Source organism: Cupressus sempervirens, chromosome 10 (assembly GCF_028749045.1).
Source record: "Cupressus sempervirens isolate cs-2001-9-10 chromosome 10, ASM2874904v1, whole genome shotgun sequence".
Taxonomy (NCBI): Eukaryota; Viridiplantae; Streptophyta; class Pinopsida; order Cupressales; family Cupressaceae; genus Cupressus; species Cupressus sempervirens.
In genome coordinates, this window is record NC_143127.1 from 762,912,295 (window position 1) to 762,927,274 (window position 14,980).

General features: G+C 31.2%; 1 protein-coding gene across 3 annotated transcripts in view; it reads left to right on the forward strand.

Moving 5' to 3' along the window:
* The window catches only part of LOC149536100 (phenylcoumaran benzylic ether reductase IRL1-like), a 267,322-nt gene extending 252,814 nt beyond the window's left edge, over nt 1–14,508 (forward strand). For 2 of the 3 annotated variants that reach the window (XM_089804281.1, XM_089804280.1), the window contains 4 exons: nt 12,784–12,918; nt 13,012–13,249; nt 13,696–13,899; nt 14,126–14,508. In XM_089804281.1, coding sequence (XP_089660407.1) covers nt 12,784–12,918; nt 13,012–13,249; nt 13,696–13,899; nt 14,126–14,292 — 744 coding nt within the window. In that variant the 3' untranslated portion in view covers nt 14,293–14,508. Of the gene's footprint in view, nt 1–11,854; nt 12,404–12,783; nt 12,919–13,011; nt 13,250–13,695; nt 13,900–14,125 lie in introns of those variants that run through there. The other variant, XM_089804282.1, reaches the window with a different exon arrangement.
* The last annotated feature ends 472 nt before the right edge of the window (nt 14,509–14,980 follow it).

Consider the following 14,980-nt stretch of genomic DNA (forward strand, 5'->3'; position numbering starts at 1 on the left):
TTATTTGTCCACATAAAAAATTCTCTATTCTACTAGATAACTAACTTTTACTTAGACAATTTTCCATGTCTAACCGTAGAAACTTCATTTGTACACAGTTCCTTCTTTATCAAAGTATATTATCCTATAAATGAGAACTCTTACTTTATTCCAACTTGTCCTACTTAGTGAAAACTTCTAGCACAATATAATTAAAAATCATAAGAAGATACACATACACAATAGCACCAAATATGTTAACTAGGGAAAACCCCGATGGGGATGGTACCCACAAAATGATGTACTAATATAAAAGTTCCTTATTAGAGGATGGACTATTTTAGGAGCCAATTAATTACATTTAATACATATCAGCCCCTATTAGGATTTGTGCCAACCCTATTATGAGTTGTAAAAGGTAGAAGGACCCACTGTCCAAACAACTTTAGAGGGAAGACCACCAAACTCATTGTCTAACTAGCCTCAGTATTATTCCTTTTAGAATAATAGAAATAAAACTGAACTCCACAACTCAAACTCTTTTTCCATCCACTTACTATGCCAATAATGCACCAAATACCTTTCAGATCTCAATACTAGATCTTCAAATTTACATCATATCGATATCTTTGATCACTCACTCACATTTATCAATTTTTCATATGACTTACATAATTCGCACATACACACATTACACATTTCATCACAAGGAAAGTAACCTTCCTTTATACCATTTCCTCAAAATAATTTTTTGAGGTGGTCTTGAGGCTTTCCCAACTAATTATAATAGGACCTCATTAAGATATTATATATTTTCAGAATTACAAAATATTGTTGACTCATAATAATTATAACTTTTCGCATGTGTGACTTCAAACCTTGTACACTCACTGATGTCATTATCAGGTTGTCTACTATCATTTTCTATCTTTTCTCATCATGATTCTATCCCTGTTAAGAGATATAGTCCAAACACCACAAACTACTTCTCAGGTACTCTATATGTACACTATCTTTTGTAAATCATAAATATCTTTCACATATATTTGACTTTCCACACATGCACTTGTACACATCATCAGGACATACTCTAGAACATATCCTCAACTATTCTTGACCTCATCATCAATACACGGTTTGCACAACCTAATTCTCTGTCTTCTAATTTTCCAGTCTTTACAAAAAAATACTATGTTGAAATCAATGAAAAACATAGTCATGAATGCAACATATCAATCATGCTAACAATCTCCCCAACTATTTTATAAATTCTTAGGATACTCCCCCAAAGGAATACCATCAACATTCATACTAATTAAATATACCTTCATCACCTTTTAAATAAAATTTTCCATTCCTTGCATATTTATGCCTACTTCCAAAGATTTTAAAATAATTTGTATTCGATGTATGAACATACCAGAGTTCATATGGTGTCTTATTTTTTCGTTTCTTTAACTTAAATTTTTTGAGTGTGTAAAAAATGGTACTTGTTGCCTCACTCTAAAATATTTGTGCAATTCCATTTTCAATTAGTGTTCTAGCACAATCAATAATAGATATGTTCCTTCTCTCTACAATCCGATTCAATTGTGGATTTCTTGGTGTAGATAGTTAGCTCTTAATTCCATGTTCAACATTAAAGTTAGTGAATTTATCAAACATAAACTCACAACATCTATCAGATCTTTAAAATCTCAACTATTTACTTGTTTCCTTTTCAACTCTGGCCATATATGACTTGAATATTATGCATTAGATTTCACCTTTAAAAATATTAATTTTAGCATTCTAGAATAATCATCAAAAAATAGTATATAATATCTATCTTCATAGTAACTCTCAACTTTCATAGGACCCCACAAATTAGTATGTACCAACTCTAAAATATCATTAGATGAATTTGACTTACTAGAGAAACTAGAGTTAGTCATCTTTCCTAGTTGACATTTTTTTGCACATAACATTAATATCATATTTATGTAGGCTTAGTAATCCTCTCACTCTCTTCCTTCTACTCACTTTGACCATATTGTCAAAATTTACATGACACTCAATCTCTTATGCCATAGCCATACATCTTCATTTCTAGAAAATAGACATGTACTAATAGTAGGATCTAGGTAAAATACGTTAACTCTTGTTTGTTGTCCCATACCAATCAAGTTACCATCATGATAGATATTTACCTTTATGCTATATAATTCTAATATATGACTTGTTATATTTAGATGTGCAACACTGAACAAGTTGTACTTTAGTCCTTGAACCCAATAAGCATCTTCACATTTGATTTGTTCATTCAAAATCAACGAACGCCTGCCTTTCATAAGACATAGAATCATGCACAAATTTAATAGCTCATCACATTCTTCAAGTTTATAAAACTTATTAATATCATTAGTCATGTGATGTGAACATCCACTATCAATAATTTGTGTATCATTTTTACTAACATGAGAAATAAGACATTTTTCTTCATCATAACTTTTGTCTTCTAGATCTACTTTAGAAACATATTCACTTCTTCACCTTCATTCTCATCATCAACATTTGATTCGATGTGCTCCTCCTCAGCAATATTACATGAATTATTCCCTTTATCTTTATACTCCTTATAATCCTTTTTATTTATGTATTTTTTCTCTCCTTCTTTTCTTTCCTATCACTGCTATTCTTTTTATGAGATCTAGCAACAAAATGACCAACTTCATTACTGTTTACACAAAAATATGCACCCTTTCTTGAGGTATGACCCTCAAGCAACCTTGTGCAACATGGAAAAAACCTTCAACTGTGGGACTTGCGCTTTGAGGTTAAATTTTTGGAGAAGGTTGACTTCCTTACAATCAAGATACACCTACACTACCACTTTGAGGGAAAAGAGAGAAAGAGGATATGCAATAAAATGTTGAAGGGAAAGGGGGTGATGCACCAATATTGAGATTCTTGTTACAACTCTTCCTATGAATGCACTACACATGAATGAGACTTGTCTATACATAGAAATCAACTCGAATATACTCTTTCAGAATTTACATAAAGGTAAAAACTAATGAAAATCTACAAGGAAACAAGTTCACAAGACAACATTCAACAACAAACTACACATGACATGCAAACATGAAACAACAAACAAGAAACAATGCATACAAGGCAACAAATTGCATAATGTATTAGACCAAAAAGATAAGATAAAGCTAAGATTTTAATTCATGTAAGGCAAAAAGGTTACAAATACAGAGCATAATGCTTTTGCAATGAACCAGAGAGAATAGAGAAGAACCCAGAAAAAGTATTTACAACTGCCTTTTAAAGGGTTTAGTGATAACTCTTATTTAACCATGAAGTTCAAACCCCAATCAAGGTGGAGTTGGGTTGTAGAGAGAAATAACAAAAGAATCAGAACTAAATCTAATCATGAAATACAATCTGCCCATGAAGTGATGGGAAGAAACCCAAATCAATAAACCTAATCGTAAGAGAGATCCAATTGAAAAGATTTGATCATTACAATCTATAAAAGGGCATGGAGATGCATTGATGCCATGGAACAAGGCCCAAAATGTTAGTTTGCATTGAAGAAATGATCCTTGTAACATGTCATGGCCAAAAAAAATCAATTCACATTGTTGTCAAGAAATGTAGGGTGGGATAACACAAGATGTTAACCTGCCACGAAAAATGCAAAGTTGACCCGAGCGGAGTAAATCTGATATGCCCCAAAAAGATGTGTCATTGATGTAGGTCTTATTTTCAAAATAGACAATCTAGATGCCACAAAAATCTCCTCAACCAGTGATTGAAACCCAATTGTAGATCAAGATCAGCTTCATGTGAAATGGATGGCTGAGATGCACTTGAAATACCCACAAGATGCATCCAAATCCAATGGTCATCACATCTTCACAAGAACAAAAATAAGCTATATAGAAATATGAGAACTGTCTGATCAAAAGAAACCCAAAACAAGAAGAATCTGCCACATGGCATAAATTTTTCAGTTGGCACCTTCACTAACGCACAATGGAAGAGAGAACAACGATTTCACGATTTCGTGTAAGCCAAAAGTGAGATGTTTTGAAATAGAAAATTTTTCTATTTTGGATAGAGAAGAAAAGTCATTCTCTGAAATGGAAAAAATGGTTAAATGAAATGTTAACCCAAACAAAAATCACACATTAACCCATAGCTCAATCACAGAAGAAAATGAGCCAACTTGGCAACAAAAGAAACCAAGTTCACTCAGTTAAAGAACAAACCAAGCTAGAATAGAGTTGCTCGAACAAATAGTAAATTGAGATAACTCGATTAATGAAGAACCTAGGCCAACTTGGTAAAAGAAGGAACCAAACTAATACAAAATGTTAGCTGCCGACTTTAGAGTGTTAACCCACAACAAAGAATCTAGCCCATTGAATTTTTTTTGATCGGTTATCAATGATGGGCTAAACGGGGGGCAAAAGTGGCCAACAATTACATCTCAATAATAATAGGTGTAATTTACATTTGAATCTTCCTTTTCCTCTTGGTAGCCTCCTTGTGAGGAGTGCTTCAATTTAATTCATCTCTTTGTCAATTGAATCTAAATCACTTCTATCTTTTCTACTCTTCTCTTTCTTTAAATTTCCAATGGTTAGAGATGACTTAAAATAATTTTCAATATTAGGTAAATAATTGTCAAAATTACTTAACTCAATTGTAGTCAATATATTGACCAAACCATCAAGAGTAAGATCAATAAAAGATATAGCTCTAAATTCCTAAATACAAATACTCTTGTAGCATAAACCGGTAATAATGTTATGAAAATCTTACAACTTCTTAATTGCTAATGAAATATTCAACAACTTTGATGGCACTCACAACTTCCTTAATTCAGTTGACATGTTGATCAGGTTTTTCTCCTCCTTTCATGTGCATATCATCATACTTTCCTCTTAGACTTTCTTCTTTAGATCTCAACAAATTTTGATCTCCACCATATACAAGCATTAGCTTGTCCCACATCTCTTTAGCAATAGCACAATCTTTTCAACATCATTCAGTGTAGAAGCAACCTAAATCATTAGACTACTTTGTTCTTTCTTCTAGTTCATCTCATCAATTGTCATTGGACCTTTATGAGGGGTGTACTGGTTTTCCAAATAATATAGTGCATTGTCTCCAATCCTAGATAGATAAAGCCTCATCTTTCTTTTCTATGAAGAGAAGTTCTCCTTGTCCACCTTCAACACCTCTCTCTTATACATCTTTAGATCTTTAGCTTAAGTCCCTTTAAACTTTTACTTCAAGTATGACTTTGATACCAATTGTTAGACAACTAAGAGGAGGGGTGAATCAGCTATAACCAACTATCCTGCAGGCCTCAAAAACACTTTTCACCAATCTTCAATACTTAAATCTTTTAGATCATTAACTTGGTAACCAATTCAAATCATCACCATATAAAATGATATAAAATTTTCATTAAATTTTTATCTTCATATACCAAGTATCAAAGTTATCTACTAGCTTATACCAAGTTGGAAAAATAAATAGTAAACATAAAATAAACTTGCAAAAAAATAAGCATCTATATAATTTGACACAAGTATTTAACGTGGAAACCCTATAAAGGGAAAAACCACTTGGTAACCAAAAACTCAAAATTTTCACTCTTCTAGAATGAGCTTTGTTAGGAGCCAACCATTTTAAAGGTTACATATACATTTTTATGTGACCTTGTTAGAGGATTTTCCCAAAAGATCATCTAGACATTATTCATTTTTTGACACTCCTAAATAATGACCTTCTCTAAAGGACTTACAAAATATTACTATGGAATGCTACCATATAGGATTTCAAAAGACTATTAGGTCCACTCAATTGAGATATTTTATACTACAATGATTAGTGAGTACTAGTGAAATGAACTGTTAGGTTTAGGACTACCTTGCTTTCTTAGATCTCTATTTTGCTCAATCTCATTCCTCTAATTTCTTATTGACTGATTCACACATTTTACACAACCCCTTAACACTTTCTTTATTTGATCCTAAGAAAAAATTCTTCTTGGTTATCATCTTCGTTATCCTTAGTTGACTTGGTCTTCTATTCAATCAGTATAAATTAACAATAACATCTTATTTATCCTTCAATTTATTTTGTTTTTTTATTCCATTAGAATATTCAAGGTTTTTCCACTTAATCACAATTGTTAAATCTTCATCTAGCTCAAATTCATTGAATCTAGACACTTAGTTATCATACCTTCACCTTGATATTTGTTCTTTGATTCAAATCATCAATTAACCTTCATCATATATTCTTTGAATTACTCCAGTCATTGATCTCATAACAAACTTCATCCTTATCTTCAAAACTTCTCAAACAATCTTTATTTTCATTAAATGTCATCCTAAAATTAAATATTTTCTTAAAATATTTTTCCTTTTTATGCTTGGTTAAAATTACATCTTATTCGGTCAACACTAGACTCCATTAATACTGGAATGGCTCAATTCACACTACACTTCCTTTATTTCTTCTTTAGGTGCTTAGTGACAACTATATTAGCTTAGTAAATATTATAGTTCTTCATTCGGTGACCAAAATGTTTTGCTTATCCATGAATTCATTACTTAATCAAACCAACATTATATTGTTAGAGTCTAACTCATTCAAGTGGCCATTGAATAACATACACTTATCAATACTTCATCATATTTTCTTCAAACCCTCTTCATCAATTAAATGATATGGCACTCTACTAAATTGGCATAATCTCTAACCAACTAAGGCTTGACATCAATGACAACATAACAACTGATATGACTCTTTGACATATATTAACAACATTATCAATTGGGGCTAATCATATCAACATATCAGTAAGATAATGATTTTATATTAAGGCCAAATGTTCTAGAAATGTCCCTATTTACACTACATGATACTAGTTAATCTAGTTGGTGTTTCTATATATGTCTAATGTTAGATTTACTAGTTTTTTTAGCAATAGATAAATTCCTAAGTTAGTTTTCCTATTTGGAGCTCATATTCTTTTAGTTTGGACTTGTGTTGAATTTGGGTTAAGATGTAGTTTGGTCCCTACCTTGTTGAGTGAAGATTCACACCGAATTATTTTAACAAAATTTATGCTTTTGGATTGACTGATAATGTATGAAATAGTTTAATTACATGATACCTTTGTTGTTGATTTTGGAGGATTTGCTTTTACACAAAAGTCATTTGGAGTTACTTAGATGTTTTATCATGTTTTAAGATTTCCTTTATCCCTTGGAGTAGATAAAAATCACCATAATTGTGCTTTCTTTATAACTCAATAGGACTTATATCTATCCTCTATTTTTGGGCAACCTATTTTAAAGTTTGACTTTATCATGGAGATCATTTTAGTGGAAATTGATTATTAAAAAAGGTTTTTGTAAAAATATGTAATGAATAAAAGTGCAAGGATAAGTTTGGATAGTAAGCCTTCATGATATAATGTTAATCATTATACCAATATTAAGACAAAAATGTGTGTGTGTGTGTGTGTGTGATGAAATCAATCATCTAAGAGAATGATTCAAAGATGACTTCTTACTTGGAGAATCACTAGAGGCAGTATGCTAAATATGTATTATCTTGATTCATAATGCTTATGTATCCTTCTACAAGATAGTAAGTCATTGATATGTTTATGTTTTCCCTAAGGTAGTGAGTCTTAATTAGCAAGTTCTTTTTATCTTTCCCTAAGGTAGTGAACCTTAATCTCCAAGTTAGGGAGAAATGAACTTCATTGGCTATGAGCATAAAGGGACATTTTGTACCATTTTCATATATTTTCAATTATATATCACCTTGATTTTACCCTTCTCCTATTTTCTATTTAATTTTGGTGTTTTCATGTGTATGGTATCCATTGATTTTGATTTTGATTTTGCTACTATTTTGGTTAATATTAATTGATATGGAATCATGGTTGGAAAGTTTATAAGTGTATGATCAAGATTGATTGACCTCCCCTCTTAATCTTGGAGTATGTTAAATGAGTACATTGTTGTTTAGTTGGACTATTCAAAATTATATAATATTGTAGGTGTTTCTCTGAAGAAATATTTTCTTCATAGATTGCATTTTTTTTTGTATTTATTTTTAAATTAAATACATTTCATACTCATTTGGAAGGTGACATGGAAATTATTAATATTTGATTTTCCATGCCAAAGCTTAAATTATTTTTATATTAATTATAAATAAATACATAATATATTTTTATTTGATACAAATAAAATCATATCATATAAGTATATTAATAATTATGTATAATATTTGATATAGTACATATTATATCACTACTATATAGTATATTTCTATGATGAAAATTCATTAAATTTACTTTTAAATTTTTATTATTATAAATATAAATTATAATATTATGTGTGTGTGTGTGTGTGTGTGTGTGTGTGTATATATATATATATATATATATATATATATATATATATATATATATATATATATATATATATATATATATAATCAAGCTATAATATAATTATATTTTTTTGATATATCAATGTGACCAAAGGAGGTTGCTTCCATTAGATATAAGGGCCACAAATTGGGGGAACTCATCCCTTCAATAAAAATTCTCATCAATAACATTTGACAAGTAAAACCCTTCATTGAAGACACCACTCAATCTTTGCTCCACTATTAGTCTAGGGGAGAAAGTGCATGTTGAACATCACCTCATTTTTCTTACTCTTCCTTTACATCACTATCCAATTTTCTTTTCTAATGAAGTTAAATAACAAAACAACTTTCTAGACTAATCTTTAGAAGAGGGTAATACAAACTTCTTTTACAATTTTTTACAATAGTAATAGAATCTTAACAAAAATAACTATAAATAACATTCATAATAAAGTAAAATAATTTATGTGTAGGAAACCCTTTTTGGAGAAATTCCCCACACTCCAAAAGACACTCAATATTTATTCATAAATAAATAATAGATTAAAATATACTTGGAAGGAAAGCTTACTACAAGAGGATTACTGATGGTATCTAGAGGAAACTTAACAACTATCAAAATCTCAGAATACTCCATAATTCTTCTTGTTAGAAGCTATGGTCGTCATTGTACCAAGAGATTGAGTTTTTAATGCCTAATACAACTACTAGAAGACATAGAAGGCTGTTGAACCATGTAAAAAATCTCCATGAGGGATATTGGTGCACTACCAATAATGCTCCTCTTAATGCTACTCGTTGTGGCCTATATGGATTTGAACCTATGACCAAGCTTTGACACCACTTGTTTGAAGCTAGGGTTTTCATTTCACCAAAAGATTGATTGGTTAATACTTGATATATAACCACTAGACTTGTAGAAGACATAAGAGGATATTAAACCATGTCACAAATCATTGAGAGAGACACTAGTGCACTGTGATAACATCTCACATCTCTAACATATAGGAGTTACAAAATATCAAATTGTATAATTAAAAACCCATGAGCTAAAAAACACCTAAAAATGATGCACAAAATTGTCAAGAATCACAATGACAAATATATATGAAATTATATTTTGAGGGTGTTCAACAAGCATTACTAGGGCATACTACCCCCTAAACCGCCAACTAGTTGTAGGATAAAGGATGTACATGGGACAACCAATTACAACCCCCAAGTTGGAGGATATGCTCTATAATCCTATCCATGATCAATAGTAAGCTTATTATTGCAAGGTTGAGATAACATTTTCCTAAAAGGTCTTGCCTCTCTAGAACATTTGCTTCTTTTGATTTTGACATGGGCTTTGCCTCCATAAGGGATATTATCTTTGAACTCAATATTTAATTCACCAGCACCTTCAAAATAGAGAATTATAGTATGATCTTTTAATGCAATCTATCCTCACAATTTAAAAAATAATAAAAATTCATTTATGGGAATTGTGTGTTTCTTAGTGGATCAACCTTATTATCTTTTAAATTGGTTGAATAGGGGCCCCATTATTCCCCTACACGCTAGCACCTTCTATCTCTATTATGTATGGATGGGGTGGAGTTCCCTCCACCAAAATGACTATTAGTCACTCTTCCATTTGTAACATTGGGTAGCTCTAAATGACCATTCTTGAGGTATCCTCAAAAATAAAAATGAATACCTTCATGACCTATATTGTGACTTCCTACACCCTTTTGAACTATTAAGGTTTGGAGAGGTTTGGTGACATCTATCTCCACAAAAAAATGAGCAAATGTGGAATACAAATAATTTGAACCCCTCATCAACTCCCAACAATTTACCCACTAAATTGCTTATAATTTTAAAAAAAATGAACATGAACTAGAGTGGAATATTTGTGAGTCTTTTCCATTTTGGAGAGGCCAAAAAGTATTCACAACCAAGGTTGGAAGTGGGCTCCCATTATTTCAATATAAGTAGATTATATTCATTAGTTCATTGGAAATTGTAACGGACTTTGCAACAATCTTGAATGTCGTAAAAATGATCCAAAAAATAACACACATGCAAAAGGGTAAATCGAAATATCACCTTCTATAATAGGGTCCCATGTTTCTAAAATCTAGTGGTGTAGTTTAAGAAATGGTATTCCGAAGTCCCCTTTACTTTTGAATCAAAACATGTTTAGCAAGTTCTCTTCATTTTCAATTATTTCCTCTTGTATTTTGTATAACATGCAAGCTTACATCTACTAAAATAAAAGTACTATTATTCAATAACTTAATAATTATATTACATACTAAAGTTATATTGTTTACTATTACTTTAATTTATTATGTATTCTAACTTTTATTAGCATTTGTAGTTTTGTGACATGTTTAGACTTGAGATTTTTGTTTTCTCTATTTTGATGTTTAATTTATATTAAAATTAAAAAAATTATTTATTATTTATGTTTATATTATGAGATCACAATAATAAATAAAATTTATTGGAAAAATAGTTTGATTTATAATTATTTTTAAAGTTAAAAGTTTAATTATTTTAGAATTTTTATATTTGAACTTTAAATCTTATTTAATTATTTTAGATATTCAATAACTTTTAATAGAGATCTCATTCTATTTCCATCTTTTTCACATTTGTTCTCTCCATCTATATCTGTCTATTTTTACATCTTTGATTATCTTTCTCTATGTTTCTCTCCCTTCTCCATGTCTCTCACATTCTAAATTTTCTAAATCTTCTTATTTATCAATCTCTATACTCCTTTCATGTACTCCACAAATATGGGGAAAGTTGACCATTTTTTTTTTTCAAAACAACCTTTCACACTTCTTGAGCATAGAAAATAATTATAAAAAACTAATTAGAATGGTAGTTCCACAAACATCTCTAATAATAAAGAGCTACACAGAATATTTAAATATATTTAAATCTATACTTTAAAAATACTAAGTATAACTATAGCTCAATCAACATCACCAATAGAGAAACTATAAGAAATACAAAATATTAAAATATGTTTGAACCTTATTCCATATTACCAAATACATAATATTAAAACATGTTTGAACACGATTCCATGTTACCATGCTACCATTAGGTACCGAAGAAACTTTTTTTTTTTTGGATTCACTCTTAGTAATGTCACCCAAAAAATTTATTCCATTGAAGGAAAACTGAGCTACACTGAGAAGCCTGCATCACGTTCTCCATTTCTACTTTTAAAAAAAGAGTACAAAATGTTTTAAGTCTGATTTGATCAGCTGTGGTAAAACATTTAATACTCAACTGGTTTATTGTTTTTGTTGAAAAAGGTGAAGTCCACCTGCCGATCCATGTGCTTATATCCAGGTCATTTCAATCGTGTTACGAGAAATATTGAGCAATTTTCTTGGAGAAATCTACTATATAAATGTTGCGTGTTTGCATGCTTTGCCCACACCAACATATTTCCTCCAAATTCTCAAGTTGGGTAAGAGTTGTTCAGCTTCTTGGGATAAAAATGGCTGCAAGTACTGCTGCATTCCCTCATTCTTTTGATCTCTGCCTTCATTCTCCAATATTGGAGGAAAATTCAGTCTCATCCATGGCCTCCATTTGTGAAATTCCTTCGTATGAACACATTGTGAAGGAAGAGAAAAATATACTCTCAGCTATGGCCTCCGTTTGTGAGATTCCTTCATATGAAAATTTTGTGAAGGAAGAGAAAAATATAGTCTCATCCATGGCCTCCGTTTGTGAGATTCCTTCATATGAAAATTTTGGGAAGGAAGGAAAAAGTAAAATACTGGTGATTGGAGCCACTGGTTATATTGGTCGTTTTGTTGCTCTTGCAGCTGTAAAGGCAGGCCATCCTACTTATGCCCTCATTAGACCCATCACTGCCCCTGATTCGGCCAAAGAAAAGTGCCTCCATGAATTGAAAGCTTCTGGTGTTAACATCGTCCATGTATGTCACAACTTAAGTTTTATCTAGAAATTATTATAGTATTCTTGGCAGAGTGACTTGTTTATAATATTGTTTTTTATGAAGGGTATAGATTGTTTTGATTTTATCATTTGCATGTTTGTTCATGGTAATTATTACTGCAGGTGTTGTCTTTGTTGTTAGATAGCGGCCACTTTGCAATCAACCATGTTTGACCATTGTGTTATTAAGAAATTAGGTTAGGAAGGGTTGTTCAGTCGGTCTTCATATTAATGGAGATAATTTATTTGGGACGAAGAGCTGTTTTATAATTGTAAAAATCTGTGTTGTATTGAGTTTTTATTAATGTTTCTGTACTCTGTAATGGGTCTTATTAATGTATATGTGTGGATGTTCTGCAGGGAGATTTAAGCGATCAGAAGTCAATGGTAAATGCCATGCAAGGCATTGATGTTGTAATTTCTATTGTTGGCGGTGCTCAGCTCACAGATCAGCTCAAAATTGTGGAAGTCATTAAAGAAATTGGCACTATTCAGGTTAGGATTTGGAGCCCAAACATTATTTCTTATAATGCTTCTTAGCTGTAAATTTGTAATTGATCTGGGAATTGTTTGTTAACTTTGATGTAGAGGTTTCTTCCTTCAGAGTTTGGGCATGATATAGACAGAGCCAATCCAGTGGAACCAGGGCTGAGCTTTTACAAGGAAAAGAGAGTTGTAAGGAGGGCAATTGAGGAAGCCAACATTCCATACACTTACATCTGCTGTAATTCTATTGCTGGGTGGCCTTACTTTTACCATACCCATCCCTCTGAGCTTGCTCCACCACAAGATCAGTTTGAAATATATGGAGATGGAAACATCAAGGGTGAGGAATTAAATAGTCGCAGAATATGATTCAAAATACTGATAATCTACTTATATAGAATGTGAAAATCTAATGTTCTTATTTTCTGTTATTTTCTTATTTATCAATTGATAGATTGAAATGGTTCATAAGACATAATATTTGTTGAAGGTTTTGTAAATTGGATAGCAGTTTAAGTAGGCTTAACTTTGAAAGAAACTCTATAATTACACACTTGCAATATTTTTGAGATGGATGACTTTAGAATGAAACGCAATACTTTACCAATGTGAAAATCAAGAGAATACAATGAATGTCAATTATAGTTGTTTCTCATTAAAAAAAAAGGTAAATCAATAAATCTATCTTAAACAAATACAATTGAATCTTAATGACAATATTGTAATTTAACTTCCTTTAAATTTATTGTTTTGCCCACTTACCAATTTATGAATTGTTAATAACAGCATACTTTGTGACTGGAGAAGACATTGGCATGTATACCATAAAGACTCTGGAGGATGTCCGAACTGTTAACAAAAGTGTTCATTTCAGACCACCCAAGAATTTCCTCACACTTAATGAGCTCGCAGCAATTTGGGAGAAGAAGATTGGAAAAACTCTTCCTCGGGTTTGTATCTCAGAACAAGATCTCCTGGACTTAGCTAAAGGTATATTACCATGCCATATGCTCCATATTGCTTCCTTTTATGTTATGAGTTAATAATTGGATGCTCAGTGTAACAACAAACTCTTGAAAAAGAAAGAATCTACATATCAGATTAGGTATAAAAAATAAAAAGCTCATCACAACCAATCTTGGATTGGATATTGACTTCATTATCTATTACTTTTTTTTATTGATTCATTTACATTTATTTATTCTTCTCTGTGCAGCCAGTAAGATTCCAGAGAGCATCGTGGCTTCCCTGACACATGACATTTTCATTAATGGGTGTCAATACAATTTTGAACTGGAAGAACCCAAAGACCTGGAAATTTGTGAACTTTATCCAGATATTCCTTACGCTACAGTTGAAGATTTCTTCGATGGGTATCTTTGAAATTTAGTATATTTGTCCCTTCAATACAGCTCACCGATCATTGAATAATATTATAGGAATGTTAATGGTACCGTTGACGTTGGTTGATCGGTAGATAGGAGTTGCAGTGTGAAAACTCTTGTGGCAGAAAAACCCTAAAAAAATTCAATGGACCCCTGCCTATTTTTGTAGCTTGTTTATTTATGTCTTAATCGGATGAAGATTTCTTCCAATCTATTATTGCTGGCAGTAATACAAAATTGTTTCATTGACTGCATTTTTTCATCATTGCAGTGGTTAATTTTTGATTTGTCAAAGCTATATCATTATTAATCTTCGATGGTTTCCAGTGGTTTTATTACTATTTTTTCATCATTGTAGTAGTTAAATTTTTTTGATTTGTCAAAGCTATATAATTATTAATCTTCGATGGTTTCCAGTGGTTTTATTACTAATTTCTGCGTTTGAAATTTATGCCCAAAAAACAAAGAGTGCCATTTGAAGGTCAAGAGTAAGAGGTATTTTTGTGTGTTTTATGTTTTGAAATGAATATGAACTGTTTTTGAAATATTAAGCAGTCAAAACAAGGGGACTTTCAATGAATAAGAATTGTTAGTTTGATAAGCAGCAATGAATATGAATTGTTAGTTTGGTAAGCTTTCAAACATTCTACATCTTCAGTCTTTCATATGATTGTAAAGAAAAATAA